This window comes from Crinia signifera, chromosome 7, assembly GCF_055691185.1.
Source record: "Crinia signifera chromosome 7, ASM5569118v1, whole genome shotgun sequence".
In the NCBI taxonomy this organism is placed as follows: Eukaryota; Metazoa; Chordata; class Amphibia; order Anura; family Myobatrachidae; genus Crinia; species Crinia signifera.
Window position 1 is genome coordinate 55,877,228 of NC_139223.1, and position 20,145 is coordinate 55,897,372.

The 20,145-nt window shown below is 47.0% G+C and overlaps 2 protein-coding genes across 2 annotated transcripts in view; one reads left to right on the plus strand and one right to left on the minus strand.

The window, feature by feature from the left end:
- Positions 1–1,467, minus strand: part of DNAAF5 (dynein axonemal assembly factor 5) — a 66,938-nt gene extending 65,471 nt beyond the window's left edge. Inside the window, exon 1 of the mRNA XM_083153148.1 lies at positions 804–1,467. Coding sequence (XP_083009274.1) covers positions 804–1,374 — 571 coding nt within the window. The 5' untranslated portion in view covers positions 1,375–1,467. The remainder of the gene's footprint in view (positions 1–803) is intronic.
- Positions 1,468–15,290: 13,823 nt separating this feature from the next.
- Positions 15,291–20,145, plus strand: part of PRKAR1B (protein kinase cAMP-dependent type I regulatory subunit beta) — a 190,076-nt gene continuing 185,221 nt past the window's right edge. The window contains exons 1-2 of the mRNA XM_083153149.1: positions 15,291–15,609; positions 18,222–18,426. Coding sequence (XP_083009275.1) covers positions 18,253–18,426 — 174 coding nt within the window. The 5' untranslated portion in view covers positions 15,291–15,609; positions 18,222–18,252. The remainder of the gene's footprint in view (positions 15,610–18,221; positions 18,427–20,145) is intronic.

Genomic DNA, 20,145 nt, shown 5'->3' on the forward strand with positions numbered 1-20,145 from the left:
CAGTCAGGGGGGGACCAGTTGAGATGACCATGGCACAGTCACTGAAGTGGTAACTCAATCCTAGTCTGCCAGCCTAGCACGACCAGGGACAGCCTAACAGCCAATACGTTTCAGTGGAACAGCTGCAGGCAGTCTGGGGTTAGTAAATGTTTTATTGCTATTTAATTACCCCACTTGTATGTATTTATGTAATTTGTGATTATAAGTGTTGGTTACTAGAGCATAACTGTGCCCGGCATATCACTATTTTTTCTCCGCCACCCTGCATATCTCTATGCCCTCTCTACCGCCGTGCGTCTCACTGTCACCTCCCTACTTCCCTGCGTCTCTCTATCCACTCCCTACCACCCTGTGTCTGTCACCACCCTACCGCCCTGCATCTCTCTATCCCCTCCCTACCACCCTGCATCTCACTGTCACCTCCCTTCCCCGCTGCATCTCTATCCCCTCCCTACCACCCTGCGTCTCTCTATCCCTTCCCTAGCGCCCTGCATCTCTCTATCCCCTCCATACCACCTTTCACCTATCTCCTCCATATTGTCCTTCATCTCTCAGTCCCCTCCAGCATGTACTGCACAACAGTTTAATGGTAAAGGGGTGAGCCTGAGGCGGAGTATGTTTTTTTTTCATGGGGTAGGGGGCCCTTACAAGATTTTTGCTATGGGGCCCCGAAAGCTCTAGTTACGCCTCTGTCTGTACCCTACCTGGGATGCTCCTGGCATAGTTCACATCACCCAGGAGCCTTTACCCTACCTGGGATGCTCCTGGCATAGCTCACATCAACCAGGGTGTCTGTACCCTACCTGGGATGCTCCTGGCATAGCTCACAGCACACTTGCAGCTTTCTCTCTTCACATCAGGGAAGGGGTCTATGATCGTCCTCTGCAATACCCTGACCATTTCGTCCAAGTAGGGCCCCAACTTCTTGCCGCACACCTCTACAAGGAGGCTCAGGAGCTCGGTTAGTGCCAGCCGGAGCTCCTCCGCGGGCTCCACAATCTCCGGATTACCCAGGCGCTGTGTGAGCGCTGGCACCAGGTATGGCAGGGCCTCCTCGGGCCTGGGCACATTGGTCACACAGTAGCTGAGGATTTGGACTGCCAGCTCTCTGCATCCTTCCATGGGGTCTGCCAAGCACCTGAGCAGCGGTCTCAGCAGCTCCCCGAACACATCCTGCAGGACCCCGCTGGAGAGACTCTTATCCTCGGCTTCCTTCTGGATGGCGGCAAGCGCCCTCTTCCTGGTGCTCTTGTTGTCATCATTGAGGCAGTTCAGGTGCCGGGCCAGGGCCTGGGACACTTCGGAAGCCGCACGTTGTTCACCGCCCGCCGCCATTGCTGTAACCCTGGTAACCACAGAGCGCTTCGCCAACATGGCCCGTCAGGGCCGTCAACGACGCAGGGAGACACCAGTCACATCAAAACTTTATCAGCAACGAGCAAGCACCGAAAGGAACACAGAGGAGTGTGTCCTGGTTGCTAGGCGACGCGAGCTATCAGGGCAGCCATTGCTCCTCCCTGTGCACTGCTGCTAATAAAAGCTTTCCTTTTCTACAACGATTTACTTCTTTGGTCGGTCAGGCAAAGCCTAATCTTATCCTACATAATGTGTTTGTTTATCGGGGTTGTTGGTATTATTGGTAATCAAGGGAAATATTTATTCTAGCATAATGCATATACGGTACCTAATGTACCTCCCAACATGACCCTCTCCAGGAGGGACTGAATGTGTCCCTCCTGGTCTGGAGGGGTATGGGTCACGCAAGGTGTGTGTACGGTGTGAAGAGAGCAGAAGAGGAATAAGTATGGGGAGGCGGGAGAATGGGAAAGAGGAATAATGAGTTATGAGGGTGTTGGTGGAAATGGTTGAATAAGAATGTATAGATATGATAGATGGGGCACAGGGAGAAAAGGAGGGGGGGCAGATACTCGGCAAAGAAAGGTGGGACAGCCAGATTTAGGCAGATAAATTGGAAAGCAACCAAATTCTGGGTAGAGAGGGGGTGGCAGCAAGATGCTGGCCAATGAAGAGAGAAGAGGACTGATGCTGGGCAGAGAGAGGACAGATGCTGGACAGGGAGAGGGAGGAAATATCCTGGGCAGAGACAATGGGCAGATGCTGGGCAGGGAGAGGGAGGGCAGATGCTGGGCAGGGAGAGGGGGGGGGGGGGGGGCAGATGCTGGGCAGGAAGAGGGGGGGGGCAGATGCTGGGCAGAGAGAGGGAGGACAGATGCTGGGCAGAGAGAGAGGGGGGACAGATGGCCCTAATCTTTGCACAACTTTTGGTATACTTTATATTGAATAATTTATGTTTTGCAAATGAAGCTGAAAGTTGTCAGTACAGTCACACAGTAAGTCTGACAGCACATTTACACGGTTCTTACTTAATAACAACAAAATTAATATTGCGTTGGTCCATGGTGGCTGTGCCACTACCAATTCTTAAAGAACTGGTAACCCCATCGCCAAGGGGCCACGCCCGATAGCCATGCAATAACAGCCACGGGTGGGGGGGGGGAGGGGGAGGGGGAGTGGGATGGGATGGGTTTCTTATGTCTCAGGTTCCCAAGCCTGTATGTGGGTCTCTTTGTCTCAGGTTCCCAAGCCTGTATGTGGGTCTCTTTGTCTCAGGTTCCCAAGCCTGTATGTGGGTCTCTTTGTCTCAGGTTCCCAAGCCTGTATGTGGGTCTCTTTGTCTCAGGTTCCCAAGCCTGTATGTGGGTCTCTTTGTCTCAGGTTCCCAAGCCTGTATGTGGGTCTCTTTGTCTTCGGCTCCCAAGCCTGTATGTGGGTCTCTTTGTCTTCGGCTCCCAAGCCTGTATGTGGGTCTCTTTGTCTCAAGTTCCCAAGCCTGTATGTGGGTCTCTTTGTCTCAGGTTCCCAAGCCTATATGTGGGTCTCTTTGTCTTCGGTTCCCAAGCCTGTATGTGGGTCTCTTTGTCTCCGGTTCCCAAACCTGTATGTGGGTCTCTTTGTCTCAGGTTCCCAAGCCTGTATGTGGGTCTCTTTGTCTCAGGTTCCCAAGCCTGTATGTGGGTCTCTTTGTCTTCGGTTCCCAAGCCTGTATGTGGGTCTCTTTGTCTCAGGTTCCCAAGCCTGTATGTGGGTCTCTTTGTCTTCGGTTCCCAAGCCTGTATGTGGGTCTCTTTGTCTCAGGTTCCCAAGCCTGTATGTGGGTCTCTTTGTCTCAGGTTCCCAAGCCTGTATGTGGGTCTCTTTGTCTCAGGTTCCCAAGCCTGTATGTGGGTCTCTTTGTCTCAGGTTCCCAAGCCTGTATGTGGGTCTCTTTGTCTCAGGTTCCCAAGCCTGTATGTGGGTCTCTTTGTCTTCGGTTCCCAAGCCTGTATGTGGGTCTCTTTGTCTCAGGTTCCTAAGCCTGTATGTGGGTCTCTTTGTCTCAGGTTCCTAAGCCTGTATGTGGGTCTCTTTGTCTCAGGTTCCTAAGCCTGTATTTGGGTCTCTTTTTGGTTCCCAAGCCGGAGCTGTTGCTTTAATTCAGACGATGGTCCAGTGCCGGTTTAAGTTCTTCAGGGAGTCCAGCTATCAATGTCCAGTAAAGCATCATCAGCAGCATACATAAGGCGATATCGTCTGTAACAAATGATGCCCAGTGCTATTGCAATTAACACTAGACTGAAAATGGCCACTGTTGAGCCGGTTGCTATCAAATTATTGGTTTTCTCCTTATTCAGGTTTTGTTTCAGCTCATCGCTCAGGTCACTTTCTTTTGCTGCTTCTGTAGGAGTTGCTTCTTTATAGTCTGAAGTTGGATTATTCTCCTCATAATAGATGTTAGTTCCATCATCTTGGGCCAAGCCATCTTCAGCTGCCCGAATTGGAGCTCCATTGCCCCCAGTAATCACTAATATTAGCAAAACGAATATCTGTATACACAGCATCTTCAATACAGGTCTTATTCCATGGACAACTTCCTTTCAAATGGTGCCTGCTGATCCTGGTGCAGCCTATGACATCACAATCAGCCACAGCCTCATGATGAAATGTTCTGTGATGTCATAATGGAAACCAGGGAAGTGGCTGGGACCTTATTAGGAGGCAATTTGTATTATACAAAAGAAGAAATAGGTTTTGTCATCCATAGTACACAAACTATTAAAGTTAAGTCAGTGAAATATTAAAATAAAGAAAAAACTGTAAATTATAAAAGTTGATTATGTTTTATTAATATATATATATAATAGTTATTTTTACAAATGTATGTAAAAGCAAAAAAATAATCTCTTAAATACAAGTACAAAACCAGGCTGTGCAGCTATGGTCCCAACAATATAGGTGTTTTGTCAGTCACCCAAATGATGTAGAAATAGAAAAAAATTGTGATACTTGTGTATTATAGCGGCACCCATCGCATCGTATACCATAAGGCATACGATGGTATGCGATATCGCGCGATGTTGTACAATGCCATACAATTTTAACCCCTTCACGACATTTGACGTATATATACGTCATGGTCGGGAAGTACTTCCCGACCGTTGACGTATATATACGTCATGGCTTTAAACTGTCACCGCGTCTATAGACGCGGTGACAGTTTGGAGATGTCTGCTGTCCCTGACAGCAGACATTACCCCTCGCCGCCCAGGGGGGGCAGGGGTGCCCCCCCCGGTCGGCGATCGCTGTGATTGGCTGTTCAAATCTGAACAGTCAATCACAGCGTTTCCTGTGTTACCGGCGGCTAAGCCGCTCGGTAACACAGAAAACGGTGGTGATCGGTGCAGCACCGATCACCACCGAGCGGCAGCACCCCCCTCCCACCCGCCGGGCACTCACCCGGCAGCAGCAGCAGCTCCCCCGGCTCCACCGCTACGTCCGGAGCGCACGCTGCGCTCCCCCCCCCCCCCTCCCCCCCGCAGCAGCAGCAGCAGCAGCAGCAGCATCATGCTGCTGCTGGAAAAGTTAAAAATAAAATAAAATAAAAAATAATGTGCAAATGTGTATATATATATATATATATATATACACACACATATATATATATATATGTGTGTGTATATATATGTATATATATGTATATATATATATATATATATATATATATACACACATATATATATATATATATATATATATATATATGTGTGTGTGTGTGTGTGTGTGTGTGTGTGCGTATACCGCACCGATCACCAACGATCGCCAGCCCCCCCCCCCTCCCACCCGGCAGCCCCCCTCCCTCCCACCCACCCGGCTGCCGCAGCGCCAGCACCCCTCCCACCCCCCCGCCAGCCGCAGCGCCAGCCCCCCTCCCAAAGCTGGTGACCAAAATGGGGTCACTTGTGGGGGGGTTCCACTGTATTGGTGCTTCGGGGGTCTTGCTAATGCGACATAGCACCCGCCATTCATTCCACCACCAAAAATCACTCCTTCCCTTCTGAGTCCTGCCATGCACCCAACTGGTATTTTTTGGTCACATGTGAGGCATTGCCGTACCCGGGAGAAATTGGGGCACAGATTTTGGGGTGCTTTGTCTCCTTCATTCCTTGTGAAAATTAAAAATTTTGAGCCAGAACTGCATTTTTGTGTAAAAAATTAATTTTTTTTACACAAAAATGCAGATCTGGCTCAAAATTTTTCATTTTCACAAGGAATGAAGGAGACAAAGCACCCCAAAATCTGTGCCCCAATTTCTCCCGGGTACGGCAATGCCTCACATGTGACCAAAAAATACCAGTTGGGTGCATGGCAGGACTCAGAAGGGAAGGAGTGATTTTTGGATTTTGCAGCACAGATTCTGGTTGAATGACCCCCGAAACACCCATACAGTGGAACCCCCCCACAAGTGACCCCATTTTGCAAACTACACCCCTCAGGGAATTCATCTAGGGGTATAGAGTACATTTCAAACCCCCCGGGGTTTCACCAATTTTGATACAACTGAGCTGTGAAAATGAAAAATTATTTTTTTTCATTTTCACTGCCCAGTTGTACCACAATTGGTGAAACCCCTGGGGGTTTGAAATGTACACTATACCCCTAGATGAATTCCCTGAGGGGTGTAGTTTGCAAAATGGGGTCACTTGTGGGGGGGTTCCTAACTTTTAGCATCTTATGGTGCCTAGAAACCTACATGGTGCCTAAAAAATAATCTCATAAAAAGGAGGCTCCAAAATCAAGTAGGTGCTCCTTCTATTATGAAGCCGGTGGTTTGGTCACCGTGCACACTAGGGCCACATATAGGATAATTATGAAAACCAAAGAATTGGGGGAATCAATTTTTAGTCACATTTCTCTAGTAAAATCTACTGTGTTCCTTAGAAAAATGTATTAAAATTGAAAATCCGAAAAAAAAATGAAATTTTGAAATTTCACCTACACTTTGTTTTAATTCCTGTGAAACACCTAAAGGGTTAACAAACTTCCAAAATGCTGTTTTGAATACTGTGAGGGGTGCAGTTTTTGAAATGGCATCATTTATGGGGGTGTCTCACATACAAGTCCCTCAAAGTCACATCAGAACTGAACTGGTCCCTAAAAAAATCAGTGTTTGAAATTTTCTTGAAAATTTGAGAATTTGCTAGTCATATTTGAAGCCTCCTAGTGTCCAAAAAAATGAAAAGGAGGTTGAAATAATAATTGCAACATAAAGTAGACATATGGTCTTTGTTAGTTATTAACTATTTTGAGTGGTATGATTATTTGTCTCACAAGCAGAAAATGTGACATTTTGCATATTGCTAAATTTTCCATTTTTTCACGATATTTTGGTATTTTTCACAAAAAAACACAGACTGTATCGACCCAAATTTACCACTAACTTGAAGTACAATGTGTCACGAGAAAACAATCTCAAAATCACTGGGATAAGTAAAAGCAAAAAAAAGTTATCCCCACTTAAGTGAGACATGTCAGATTTGAAAAAAAGGGCTCTGTCATGAAGGCACAAACTGGCTCTGTCATGAAGGGGTTAAAATTGTATGACATTGTATATGGCATAGAATGCCATACAATGCGATGGGATGCGATTATAAATTGTATAAGCACCCTAATGGGTGCTTACAATGTTAAATGCACCCTAATGGGTGGTTACAATGTTAAATGCACCCCCACGCCACCCCCCACTATAAACGCGAACCCGAAGCGTGGCGAGCACAGTGTGGGGCGGTGGTATGCGTCCTACGACCTTTTCATACTCCCACTATCCAAGTCGGCATGGAGCTGATTTTATATAGTGTGGCGAGCGCAGCGAGCCACTGAGCCCGAAGCGCGGCGAGCGCACGCGCATAACTTCACTGGTATACGTGTCCCCACACGGGGCACGCTGCGCTCGCCACGCTTCGGGCTCGGTGGCTCGCTGCGCTCGCCACACTATATAAAGTCAACTCAACACCGACGTGGATAGTGGGGGTATGAAAAGGTCGTAGGACGCGTACCGCCGCCCCTCGCGAGCTCGCTGCGCTCGCCACGCTTCGGGTTCAAAATGGGGGGTGGCGTGGGGGTGCATTTTACATTGTAAGCACCCATTTGGGTACTTAAAATCACCCATTAGGGTGCTTGTACAAATTTTAATCGAATAGTCGTGTAAAATCGCGTTGCATCGTATGCCATCGGTTGTATGGCATACGATGCAATGCGATAAAAAATTGCACGACCAACATCGGGAGCGCCGCTATAATACACAAGTACCAAAATTGTTATCGTTAAACACACAGCGTACATTTTATAACCACCAACTTGCTTTCCATTGTCCATTAAGTATAATTTGATTGGGTGTTATGGGTGACATCCAGTGACGGTTTTTACCTATGGGCTGCAGGACTGCAACCCCGCCCCCTGCCCAGGTAAAATCCGCCACTGTGCTCTGTCTAAGTGAAGCCAGATACAACCTGTGACATTACTCTGGCTTCACTGCAGCCCATATTATCTGCATACCCTCCAAAATCTGAAGAGCAGAAACCGGTACAAATCCGTAAAGGGGGCGTAGTCATGGGTAAAGGGGGTGTGGTCATGCTCCCTTTACTACACTTACAATGTACAGTTGCAGACCCAAAAAAGATACAGGCCATAAAAAAATGGTGCTGTACCTGACAAAGTACAGTCGTGGGTATGTATCAGGGGTATGCGCATGTGCAGTTCAGATGCCGTTACTGCACATTCACCGTTCCCAGTGCCTGTCATTTGCAGTGTACAGGCGCCGGGACAGTAATTTAGCATCTGTGGGCTGCTGACCAAACATGGGCCCTTATTCTGATCGGTGCGGTCGGAGCCGATTCTGCGGCCAGGACCGTGCGTGCGAAACCCCGCCTTCCATACGGATCGCCAACTCCGTCCGTATGCGGTAAGAAGCTGTCCGAACGGACCGCACGTGTATTTTTCACGGAATACGCCTCCTCCATCTAAGGGAACCTCCCCCATCATTCGATGGTCGCAGACCATCGAATGCAGGACCGAGTGCTCCACCAGCACCCGCAACCTCAGACCACACGGACATTTTTCCGTGCAAAAGCAGAGATCTGGGCGGGCAGCTGACATCCGGCGATGTCATATGTCCGCCCCCTACACGTACGTCACGGCCGCATTACCATACGTACGCCCAGCGTTTTCATGGGAACTCCCATGAAACGCGGGGCGTATGCATATGGTAATGAGCCCAAATAGCCCTTCACGCCCCTCTCCACCCCCTGTTCGGAGTGTTCACATATCATGCGGAATTTCGCCGTACGCCCCGCTCGCACATGCGCAGAGACGCCTCTGCACATGCGCAGACACAAAACATCGGCGGGCCGAACGCACGCGGATATATCCGCACCGATCAGAATAAGGGCCATGATTCAGTATACCATAACCACTGTCTCAATTACAGCGGTCTCGCTGAATTGCACAGTCCCGATGTCGCAGTGTCAAGGAGGGGAACACAAGTTTTGCCCAGCTGTTCGGGGAGCGATATGCATGCCCCCAAAATGTTGACCAATCAAAGGCATTATAGATAAGATCACAAAATATACTCAGCAGGAGGCCCTAAATGTGTATTAAGGTAGGACAATTATTATCCTAAAAGAATAAAATAGGATTCCATAGAGTGGTGGGTCAGAGGACCATCCAGTGCTTATAGTAGTAATAATTCTGATTTCACTCTCTGGGCCTTATTGTTATTACAGTTTTACGGCCCCCACGGAACAACTTGGCTGCCGTCTCTTGGAGCTATGAAGCTGGGTTAGCTGTGCCTCCTGGATGAGATTAGCTCTTAGATACTTATCAGCTGTCTGAAGCAACTATTGTGGAAGCAGCCTCTATACTTGCAGTGAGATTGAGGTCAATGCTTTGGAGCGGATTCAGTGCACAATCAGTCAGAATTCTGAGCCCATACACTAGTAAGATTTATCTGCAGATCTGGCTGGTTGCAACAAAAACATGGTTATGGAGGAGTGACAGTTTGGCAGTTTTCCAGCATTTCCAAGCAAATGGTCAACTGTCATTTGCTCTCATCCTTAACCATGATTTTGTTTCAACCAGACAGATCTCCAGATAAATCTGCGTGGGTATGTCCCCATGATTTTGTTCCAACCAGACAGATCTCCAGATAAATCTGCGTGTGTATGTCCTTGCCCATGATCCTGCCATCTCCTGCTCCCATCCATCCACTGACCTTCTGTTTTACGGCACATATGGAAGCAATGTCAGATACTGTATGTTTCTGAAGCACAGATTTATGCTATAGCACAGTATAGAACTTGTAAGTAGTATTGGATATATTATACAAGATGACCTTTGTTTTAAGCTTAGTGACTCGAATACTTACATGTATTACAGTACATAGGGCCTTATTCTAGTTCACTCTTTCTGACAAAATCTTTCTTAGAAGGACAAAACCATGTGCACTGCAGGTGGGGCAGATGTAACATGTGCAGAGAGAATTAGATTTGGGTGGGGTTTTACTTCAAAATGTGATCTATATTGAAGTGTAAAAATAAAGCAGTCAGTATTTACTCTGCATAGAAACAAAATAACTCACCCAAATCTAATTCTCTCTGCACATTTTACATCTGCCCCCTGCAGTGCTCATGGTTTTGTCCGTCTTAAGAAGAATTTTGTCAGAAAGAGTGAACTAGAATAAGGCCCATAGTGTTAGATTTAAATGTAAGTTGATTCTTATATATGTCTTTACGGGTATGGAATGTATGGTCGACCTAAAGATGGTCAACAGTAATAAGATCGACACCACTAGGTCGACATACTGGAAGTTCAACATCGGTCTAGGTCGACATGGCACAAGGTCAACAGGTCATTAGGTCGACACAAGCATTAGGTCGACATGGTCTAGGTTGACAGTCAAAAGGTTGACATGGGGTTTTTCACTGTTTTTTGAGCCGAATGTCGACATAGAAACAGTTTTAAGTGCAGCGCGTCCCATCGCATGGCTTTCTGCGCTCATAAAAACAGGGGAAAACACCATGTCGACCTTTTGAATGTCGACCTAGACCATGTTGACATAATGCTTGTGTCGACCTTGTGCCATGTCGACCTAGTGTAGACCCCTGTCGACCTTCCAGTATGTCGACCTAATGACTGTTGACTATTTTTAGGTCGACCAACTGACCGTATCCATCTTTACAATATACAGTAACTGAATGAATGACATTCCTATTCAATGTAGGGTCTGTTCTTCCAACTGGCAGAATATATTCTGACAGTCATAGGGCTATTTCACACGCTCCGGCTCCTGCCGGGTGGCAAAACCCCGCACAGCCAAAAGCTGTGCCGTACACAGTAGTTAATAATGGACATGATTGTGTCCATTCACACGGGATGGCCACGGCCCGGCCAACCGGTTGCAGACGGATCCCACCACTGGAAGGGACGGCTGCCAGGCTGCCATTGAAAACTTCTGTGCGCACCATGGCTTCTTCGACGTGCAGGGCTTTGCCGCCCGGCATGAGCCGGAGCTTGTGAAATAGCCCTTAAAGTCCCGGCATCGGCGAAAATGGACACCGATAGTCTGAAACGGCAATCCAGGCACCGTTTCCGACAATACAGATCCGCCTCCATAGTGAGGCAAACCTGTTGCAAGCGAGTCCTGGCCGGGATTGAATACTGACAGCTGCTATTTTCACCTGGTGGAAATAGCAACTGGGATTTCATATTTCCATTAATGGTTAATGATGCCTTTCATCTGTTTTACACGCTATACTGTATGGTATATAGTGAACGATGGAGTCATTGGTGACAACTTGCCGTGACCTCTTTTGGTCATAAATTCAATGATATCGTAGCTGAGCGATTATCGGCAGACTGTGTATGTCAAGCGTGTCCAAACTGTGGCCCTCCAGCTGTTGTGAAACTACACATCCCAGCATGCCTTGCCATAGTTGTAGCATTCCCAAATAGCAAACCTGTGGCAAGGCATGATGGGACTTGTAGTTTCACAACAGCCATAGTTTGGACAGACCTGGTGTATGTGATAATAGATGGAGTTAATCACTGCGCTGTGTTTGAAAAAGCTGCTCAATAGTTAATAATACAATAAAATATTAACTAATGGTCGATAGTGACAAAGTTGACACTACGATGGTCGACATTGACCGAAGGTTGACACAATCTTTAGGGCAACATGAGTAAGGTCGACATGAGTTTTTGGTGTCTATGTCGACATGCAGGGCCGGATTTGTGCGGCACCATTTAAGGGCGGCAGGCAGGCGCTGACATTCTGTTAAATAGCAGCATGGCACAGCGGGTGGGCAGCGGCGAGTGACGAGTGCCGCAGACATGAATTATCATATGTTGGTGGCAGCGTCGCTCGTCACCCGCCGTGGCTGGGTCCGACGGTCCCCCTGTGTATTCGGAAATGGCTCAGGCTCACTGCTGCCCGCGCCCGCCCATTGACTACTCTACACACACACAGTCTATTGGCTGCGTATCCAGCAGCTGAGCGGCGCGCAGATCCTCCCTGCACTCAGTCAGTCACAGTGTGAGAGAGACTGACGGAGACACTGATAATCACTGTACTAATAAGTGCCTCCCTCCCGGTCATCTGTACAGTGAGCAGCCCAGAGTGCTTAAAAAAATATTAAGGTGGGCTAGAGTTAAATTTTAATGAAATATATAAATAACAATGTATATACATATATGATTACATTAAAATATGGGGGGGGGGGGGGACACAAAAATGTTGTGCCTAGGGGTGGCCTGACCCCTTAATTCGCCCCTGTCACCAAATGAAGGTCGACTACTAAAGGTTGACACATGCATTTGGACGCCTTGCGTGCGGGCACAAAATCATTCGATGGTCGCCGACCATCAAATGATTTTCAAGCGCTCACAAATCTACAATCTGCGAGTGCCTGTATGGGAAGCGGGCGGGCAGCTGACGTCAGCTGCCCGACCCCACATCCGCGTTATCAGGGAATTACCATGAGAATGCCCAGCGTTTTCATGGGAATGCCCATATAACGCTGGGCGTTTCCATGGGCGAATCCCCTGGCTCGCAACCCAACGCCTCCCACCTACACTGTTGTGTGCGAGCACCCGGCGAATAACCTATTCGCCATGGCCGCTTGCACACAGAGGCTTCACATGTGACTGACTATGCGTAGTCGCAAAACATTGTTCCCCTGCACGAGCACGCAGGGGAGCGTATCAACCAAAATAAGGCCCTGTGTGGGGTCCTGAGTACCAACTTTAAGAACCTGTGCACTATGCTTATGCTAGAATTATTTGCGGGTATCAGCTACCTTGTTATCTTATATGATACTGCATCACCATACTGTACATGGAAGGCCGAGATGCACCTACTCACAAATAAAGTATCCATCATTTTTCAAACCCAGCTATGCAGAGCCGGCCCTAGCCTAAATGATGCCCTAGGCAAGATTTTGACTGGTGCCCCTTAGCACCGCCACTAGTTCTGCCTCTGACCCTGCTCCCCTTTCCCAGCACCATCAATCCTCATCATAGTAGTCATCATTTTGGTGCTCCTACCTGCAATATTTTAAATGGAAACAGCGCACACATTCGGTGCGCAGCCCAAACAGGGGGGTGTTCTTGCTGGGAAGGGGCATGGCCACATAATAGTACCCCCAATTCAAATTATGCCACACAGTAGTGCCACTTTATTCACATTATATCATGTGATGGTGTCCCTTATTCACGTTACATCACACAGTAGTACCACTTTACCTTATGTACATTACTTCTCACATTATTCACATTATACCCTTAGAAATAAATCCTGAGAAAATATTGTATTTTAAGCACCTCCATGGCCACACTGCAACCCAGCACAAAGCAGTGTGTGCTGGACAAAGGAGAAGAGCTGCAGGTGCTGCTGTCACTTAAGGGGAGGGGGCGCGGGGTCCCCACTGGGCCCTTCCATCAGACTTTGGCCTGGGTAATTTGTACCCCCTACCCCTTTCTCTCGGCACCCCTGATAATACCACACAGTAATGCCCCTTACACATGACACACATTATTAATGTCCTTATAACCATAATGCCCTTACACATTATGCCAACCTTTATTAATGCCCTTCATACACATAATGACACACATAATTCCCCATACACATATGTTGCAAATTATTAATGCCCTTATACACATGACACACATAATGACCCTTACACATATGTTGCACATTATTAATGCCCTTATACACATGACACACATAGGGGGAAATTTACCAATATGAAAAACCTAGTTTTTCGTATTGGTATTTCCCCTACGGCTGCATACGACTGTTTTAGTCGTATGCAAAGTCGTGTTCTGGAGGGGAAATTACAAAGCAGTCAGAAACGACTGCTTTGTAACCCTCCGATGGTGTAACAATTCGTATTAGCGGCACATATATACGGCCGCTAATACGAATTCGTACAGGCAGTCTGCACGGATCAGTCAGATCCGTGCAGGCTTCAGTGTAAAAAAATAGAAAAATTAAATAAATTAAAAAAAAAACGGCGTGGGGTCCCCCCCACAGCCGAAACCAGCACCAGGCTGAAGGAGCCGGGGCCGGTAATTAAAAATCAGGGAACCCGACAAATAGGGGTTCCCCGATTTTTAACAACCAGCCCCAGGCTCCAGGTCCGGGGCTGGTTCCCAAAATACGGGGGACAAAATGACTAGGGGTCCCCCGTATTTTAAGAACTTTTAAACCATTCTTTTGACTGGTGATTTCTGTCGTATCCTATCGATGGTGTAGACATTCGTATTTGTAAATACAAATACGAATGTTCCATCTTTAGGACTACGAATTGTTGTATTTTTGGGATTGTAAATCCCGAAAATACAAATTCGTAAAAAAAAGGTGTATTTCTCCCTACGAATACACCTTTTTTCTACGAATCCATTTTGGTAAATGTCCCCCATAATGCCTGTTACACATATGTCGCACATTATTAATGCATTTATACATGACATACATAATGCCCCTTACACATATGTTACACATTATTAATGCCCTTATACACATGACACACATAATGCCTGTTACACATATGTCGCACATTATTAATGCATTTATACATGACACACATAATGCTCCTTACACATATGCACAACCAACCCACCTGCAGACAGCACTCGCACAGCCGCTAACAGTGTGACCTCTGCCTCTGCTTGGATACAGATGTTTCCTCATACATCTTGACTCAATAGGCCATGTAGCTCCTGGCCAGTTCTGCTAACGTTGGGTGCCTTTTTTGCTGAAAATTCGTCTTATTTGCATCGTTATGACCAGCACACACAAGAAGCTTCCAATGATTAAAATGATATGCGGCATGCCTATATTCTGTGTGCGACTGTGGCTGTACCTGCATACGGAATGCTATGTTACAGTGATTTCCATGAATACACTATTTGATATGCAGATACAGCCTCACTCACACACAGAATATAGGCATGATGCATATCATTTTAATCAGCAGAAGCTGCTGATGCCCCTAGGCATTCCAAATGCCCTAGGCAATTGCCTAGTTTGCCTATGCCTAAGGCCGGCTCTGCAGCTATGAGCTGATTGGCTGGTACTTTATCTCTCTACATTTTATCACTTTTTGAAGCTTAATACAACTGACTGTCAGACACTTATGCCATAAGTTAGCATTTAATAATGGGACAGATTCTCAGGTTATTCATTTGTAGTCGAAGTAGCTTTGTACTTTGCAAAATACAAAATGTCATAGGTTCCAGATCCGATATGACAATAATTCAATATCATGCTGCTGTAATGTAGCTGGATTTAGAGGGGAAATTGGTTTCATTGAAGTCCAACTGGGACAGATTAGGTTAGGAGCATGTCCCAGGGATGGCAAATCAGTATATATCAGCGAGGAGTCGCAGCAGCACAGCCACAGCGGTAGCAGCAGGCAAGCACGACAGCGATAGTTTCACACAACAGTAGCAACAGCAACAGCAGCAGCACAGTGACAGCCGCACAGCAGCACACAGCAGCAGCAGGAAAGAAACGCTCCAGAACGAGGTCCCCTGACGTCATCATCGGCAGAGTCAGCAACAGCGCTGCCAACAACCCGGGCCCCGGCACAGCCGCGACCTGCTGTCACCTCCTCCTCCGGTGCTGTCATCTCCCCCAGCCTAGATAACCACCGCCGGGCAGCAGCATCCTCTTCCCGTACCGCCTCCTCCTCCTTCCTTCCTGCATCCCTAACGGTAAGGACCCTCATCCTCAGCCTCCATCACACTCAGCAGCACAACAACAAGGCACACACACACTGTACACACACAGGAACAGTCACAGCAACATCTGCAGTGGGCTGTATACTGTCCTCCTCCCTGTTATGGTAGCACACGCACACCTCAGCCATGCTGCAGTATTGAATGCTTCTCTCAGCCTGTATAGGGTCCCCAATATAAGCTATTCACCATAGGATGGGTGTAGTGTGTGATCTGTTCTGGGATGGATTGCAATTCTGGCCTAGTGGCTTCCTATATACTGCAGCTAAATATTAGCTTCAGCTACTGGCAAATAGCTACTATACAGTATCTATCTATATATACACACACACACAGGCGCACACACACACTCATTTGTATTTCACACACATGCACCATGTCTTATTTTCATGTTGTTAGGATATAGATGCTTATTATTATTATTATTTTTATGCTTATTATTGTGTCAGTATAATGTGTTGACATCCCAGAAGCAGGTAGAACATATATAAGCCAAGTGATGCAGCAACAGAAGGATGCAGAGGTGATACCCTGTTACTCCTAGGTAAAATAGCGTGGACCAGGAGATGTCATGAACTACGGAGTCAGGGAGCATCGTACATTCAGCAGAATACCACCACTCAGTGCAATGTGAAATGGGTTATTCAGAAAAACAGATATAACAGGCACATATACAGTAGCCCTGCCTTGCCAGGATTCCATAACAGGTGTATTACTGCAGTATTGGTAAAGGATTATTAATATCTGCTTCACACCATGTGCAATCTCGTGTGCAAAAGCCAAACCAATCCTGTAGTAATGTGTAAATATAGTAGTCGGAGCTCTTTTCAGGGCTATAAATATGTTATTTTGTTCTAAGTCTCTGCCGTATAGATCCATGCAGAGTGAACAGGTGCATCGCGATTCATGCAATGCGTCTGAATGACGGGTTTTGTCTGTTTTCCTATGTTTGTGAGCAAATGGTCACTTGTAATTTCCTCCTATACATTACCAGATTTTCATTCCAACCTGCCAACTAGTTGAATGGCTGGACAGATAATCTATATGTGTATGGCCACCTTTATTTGTCTAGCACTTTGTTGTGTTGTTTGTGCATTTGAGTGACTGTTTATTAGTCAGTCATATAATAAAACATCACGTGACTGCTGGTGTATGTGTGGCAGTGACCTTTCCATATGATGACATGATGACATCATCGTAGCTGTTGCTGTGATGTCAGAGCAATGATGATGATGTAAGACTAAGTAGCCACTAGCATTGCATTAGCCTTTTATTAATGGTAATATTAACTCAAATGACAATGTAGGTCAGGAGTAAACACGTTTGGCAGGTGCCAACATTTGGGGTACAAAGATGAGGGGGCAGTTATCTGTAAAGGTGGAGCAATATACATTCTGAACACCAGAACACAAACAGGACACTACTGCTTACCACAAAAGTATGGAACCTATGCATTAGGCAGCTATCCGGACAGTTCTGAGCTTTGTCTATGCCAGGGTCAGGAGAACGGGGAATCCAACATGCTGTAAATCCTCAATTTACTGATTCTGGCCAAAAATCAATGGGATCGGTGGGTCAGGTGATTTTTAACTGATTCAGAGTGGATTACAAAAGCAAAATCTTTAATGGGCACAACCATGTACACTAAAGTTGGGGCAAATGTAACATGTGCAGATAGAGAGAGTTAAGGCCCCCATACACTATGAGCTTTCCCATTGATCGGGCCGAGAAATCAGGTGCAATCGTCCCAAGTCGCATGTGTATGACATCGACTCCGATGTGCTGACCCGTGCGCATCGACCCGGAGTCGGTCCGACAGGCTGCACGTAAGATAAGTTGTACGTGCAGCCAGCAGCGGCACATCGCGGGTGTTTTTTAGCACCCACAATGTATCGCATCTGATACTAGGTGTGTGCCAACGGGAAAGCACCGGTCAGGAGAGGCGCTCTGCCCACTTTGCATCCCCGGCGGGTGGTCTTTTTAATTCTTCTGCCCCCCGTCAGCAGCTCCTCAGGAGTACATGCATGCATCAAGTACCAGATTGTAAGAGAGCACTCCCGGGGAGCTGCCAGGGGAGCTCAAGTGGAGGACAAGTCAGACTGGTGTATGGGGGCCTTTAGATTTGGGTGGGAATTTAATAGGGGGTGGTGGAAATTTAAATCTAAATTGCAGTGCAAAAATAAAGCAGCCAGTATTTACTCTGCACAGAAACTGAATAACTCAACCAACTATAACTCTGCACATGTTACATTTGCCTCACCTGCAGTGCACATGGTTTTGTCCATTTAAGAAAGATTTTGCATTTGCGAACAACTCTGAATCAGGATCTGTATTATAGCGATTCATAGACGGATCACGGTCAGCGTTTTTGACTGCTGATCGCGCAAAGTACATTGAGTTGGCTATTTGACTATATTTTGTACATTGTCACTTTGTCCATATTTTGCACGTGTTGACATTTTCTAGATGCTGACATGCTAGGTATCTACATTTTTAACCATGTTGACATCATAATTGTTGACATACTGCCTTCAGTCCATTGCCTGTTGTCAACTATCCAGGTAATACCGATCCCAATTTCTTTCTAGGTTTTTTGCACCTCCTTGCTCTGGTTCCAAGATGGCTGCTTCGTCTTCATCTAATATAGAGGATGAAAGTTTAAAAGGCTGTGAAATCTATGTGCAAAAGTTCAACATCCAACAAATCCTGAAGGAATGCATTGTGAACTTGTGCATTGCGAAACCCGACCGTCCCATGAAGTTCTTGAGAGAACACTTTGAAAAATTAGAGAAGGTCAGTGGCGCGAGGATCTCTATGATTGTACTATTTATTTATGTATGAAATGACATGTTAACAAATTGTGCAGCTAATGTGTGTCTAAGGGCCTAAAGGGGCATACACACGGGGCGATTTCAGCCCCTGACTAGATCGCTTAGAAATGAAGCATGGCTCGCTCCGTGTGTACACCCTTTACTGATGGTTCCCATATGTTGCTATTGACCGCAATGATAGATAGTGCATGTGCTGTCTATACTGCTTAGATCGCCTATCAGCGTAGGCAAAACCCTGCTCAGCACAGATAGCTCTGCACATGTGTGCTGAGCGATCAGCACGGGATAAAATAAAAATAGTCCTGATCCTGAGACACAACCAGTCCATATGTGGTCACATTTGGAATGCAATTTTTTTTGCTGATGTATTGCATCGCCCCACTGCTTTTTCGCTTGCAGGTGCTGCTGTCCTCCATTTGCAGGTGCGGCTGTCCTATTAATCAGCACAGGAGACTGTGCTAATTCATTTTATATATGACGCGTTTATACTGTGTGTGACTGAGTCTGTGGGCCTAATTAAGCATAGATCATAAAAGGTCCACATGCTCTAGGTTGACATCTACAAAAGATCAACACAAAAGGTCAGCAAGGAAAAGGTCGACAAATGAACATCGCAGCTTACCGAGCACCTGGGACGTCGCCCCAGCAAATACCCACGCCCCTCCCAACCGATTCCCCTCGGTATTATGCGAAGGGACGTGTAACTAAAACACATCCCCTCGCACGCCTCCACTGCAGGAGAAATCATTCGATGGTCATCAACCATGAAATGATTTCTCCTGCCTTCGCAAATAGAAGTCAGTGAAAACTGACATTTATTTGCGTTCAGCTGGACGGAGACGGGGCGGGTGGCTTACGTCCAGTGATGTCAGCTGCCTGCCCCGGACAGTGATGTCAGCTGCCTGCCCCGGACAGGTATCGGAACGCCCAGCGCAGTGTCGGAACTTGTGGTCATTTGGCCCAGGTGTAAAAATATAATTTGGGCCCCCCTCCTCAACTCCAATCCAAGTTAACAATATGTAGCACAGCAGTGGGTGGTAGCAGTGGGCCCCTTAGTCTTCAGGGCCCTGGTGCAATGCACCTGCTGCACCAATGGTAGTTCCGCCTCTGGCCCAGCGTTTTCATGGGGATGCCCCATTCCTGCCACCGTCCACCCCCACCCCAATGTTTGCGAGTGGCTCAGCAACTATGCAAGTCGCCAAAGCCATTCGCAAAGGGGGGGCTGCACATGTGCATATTAGACCATGTGCATGCCCAGTGAATGAACTAGAATTGCCCCCTTAATGAGGGCCATTGTGCACTTTACATCAATGAAGCTTATCTTCAATTTCCTCAGGGTTGCCTACCCTCCCAGAATGGCCGGGACTCTCACAAAAATCCGGTCCCCCTCCTGACCCCCACTGTGCTCCCCGATAGCGGCAGTCTTCCCCCGTCCTCAGCATTTAAATGCCGCAATCCGCGGGTCTAAGAGGAGGGGCGGAGCTAAAATGTCACAATCGCGTCATTTAACCCCGCCCCCTCCACAGAGATCCGTGAATTCGGCTATTTTGCATCCTGGGGGCGGGGCTTAATGATGCCATGCTCAAGTTCCACCGCCAGAACTGCTGCTGAAAGTCTCCTCTCCAGGCTTCTCCCGGAGAGGAGATTCTTAAAGTCGGCAATCCTGAGGGGTAGATTTATT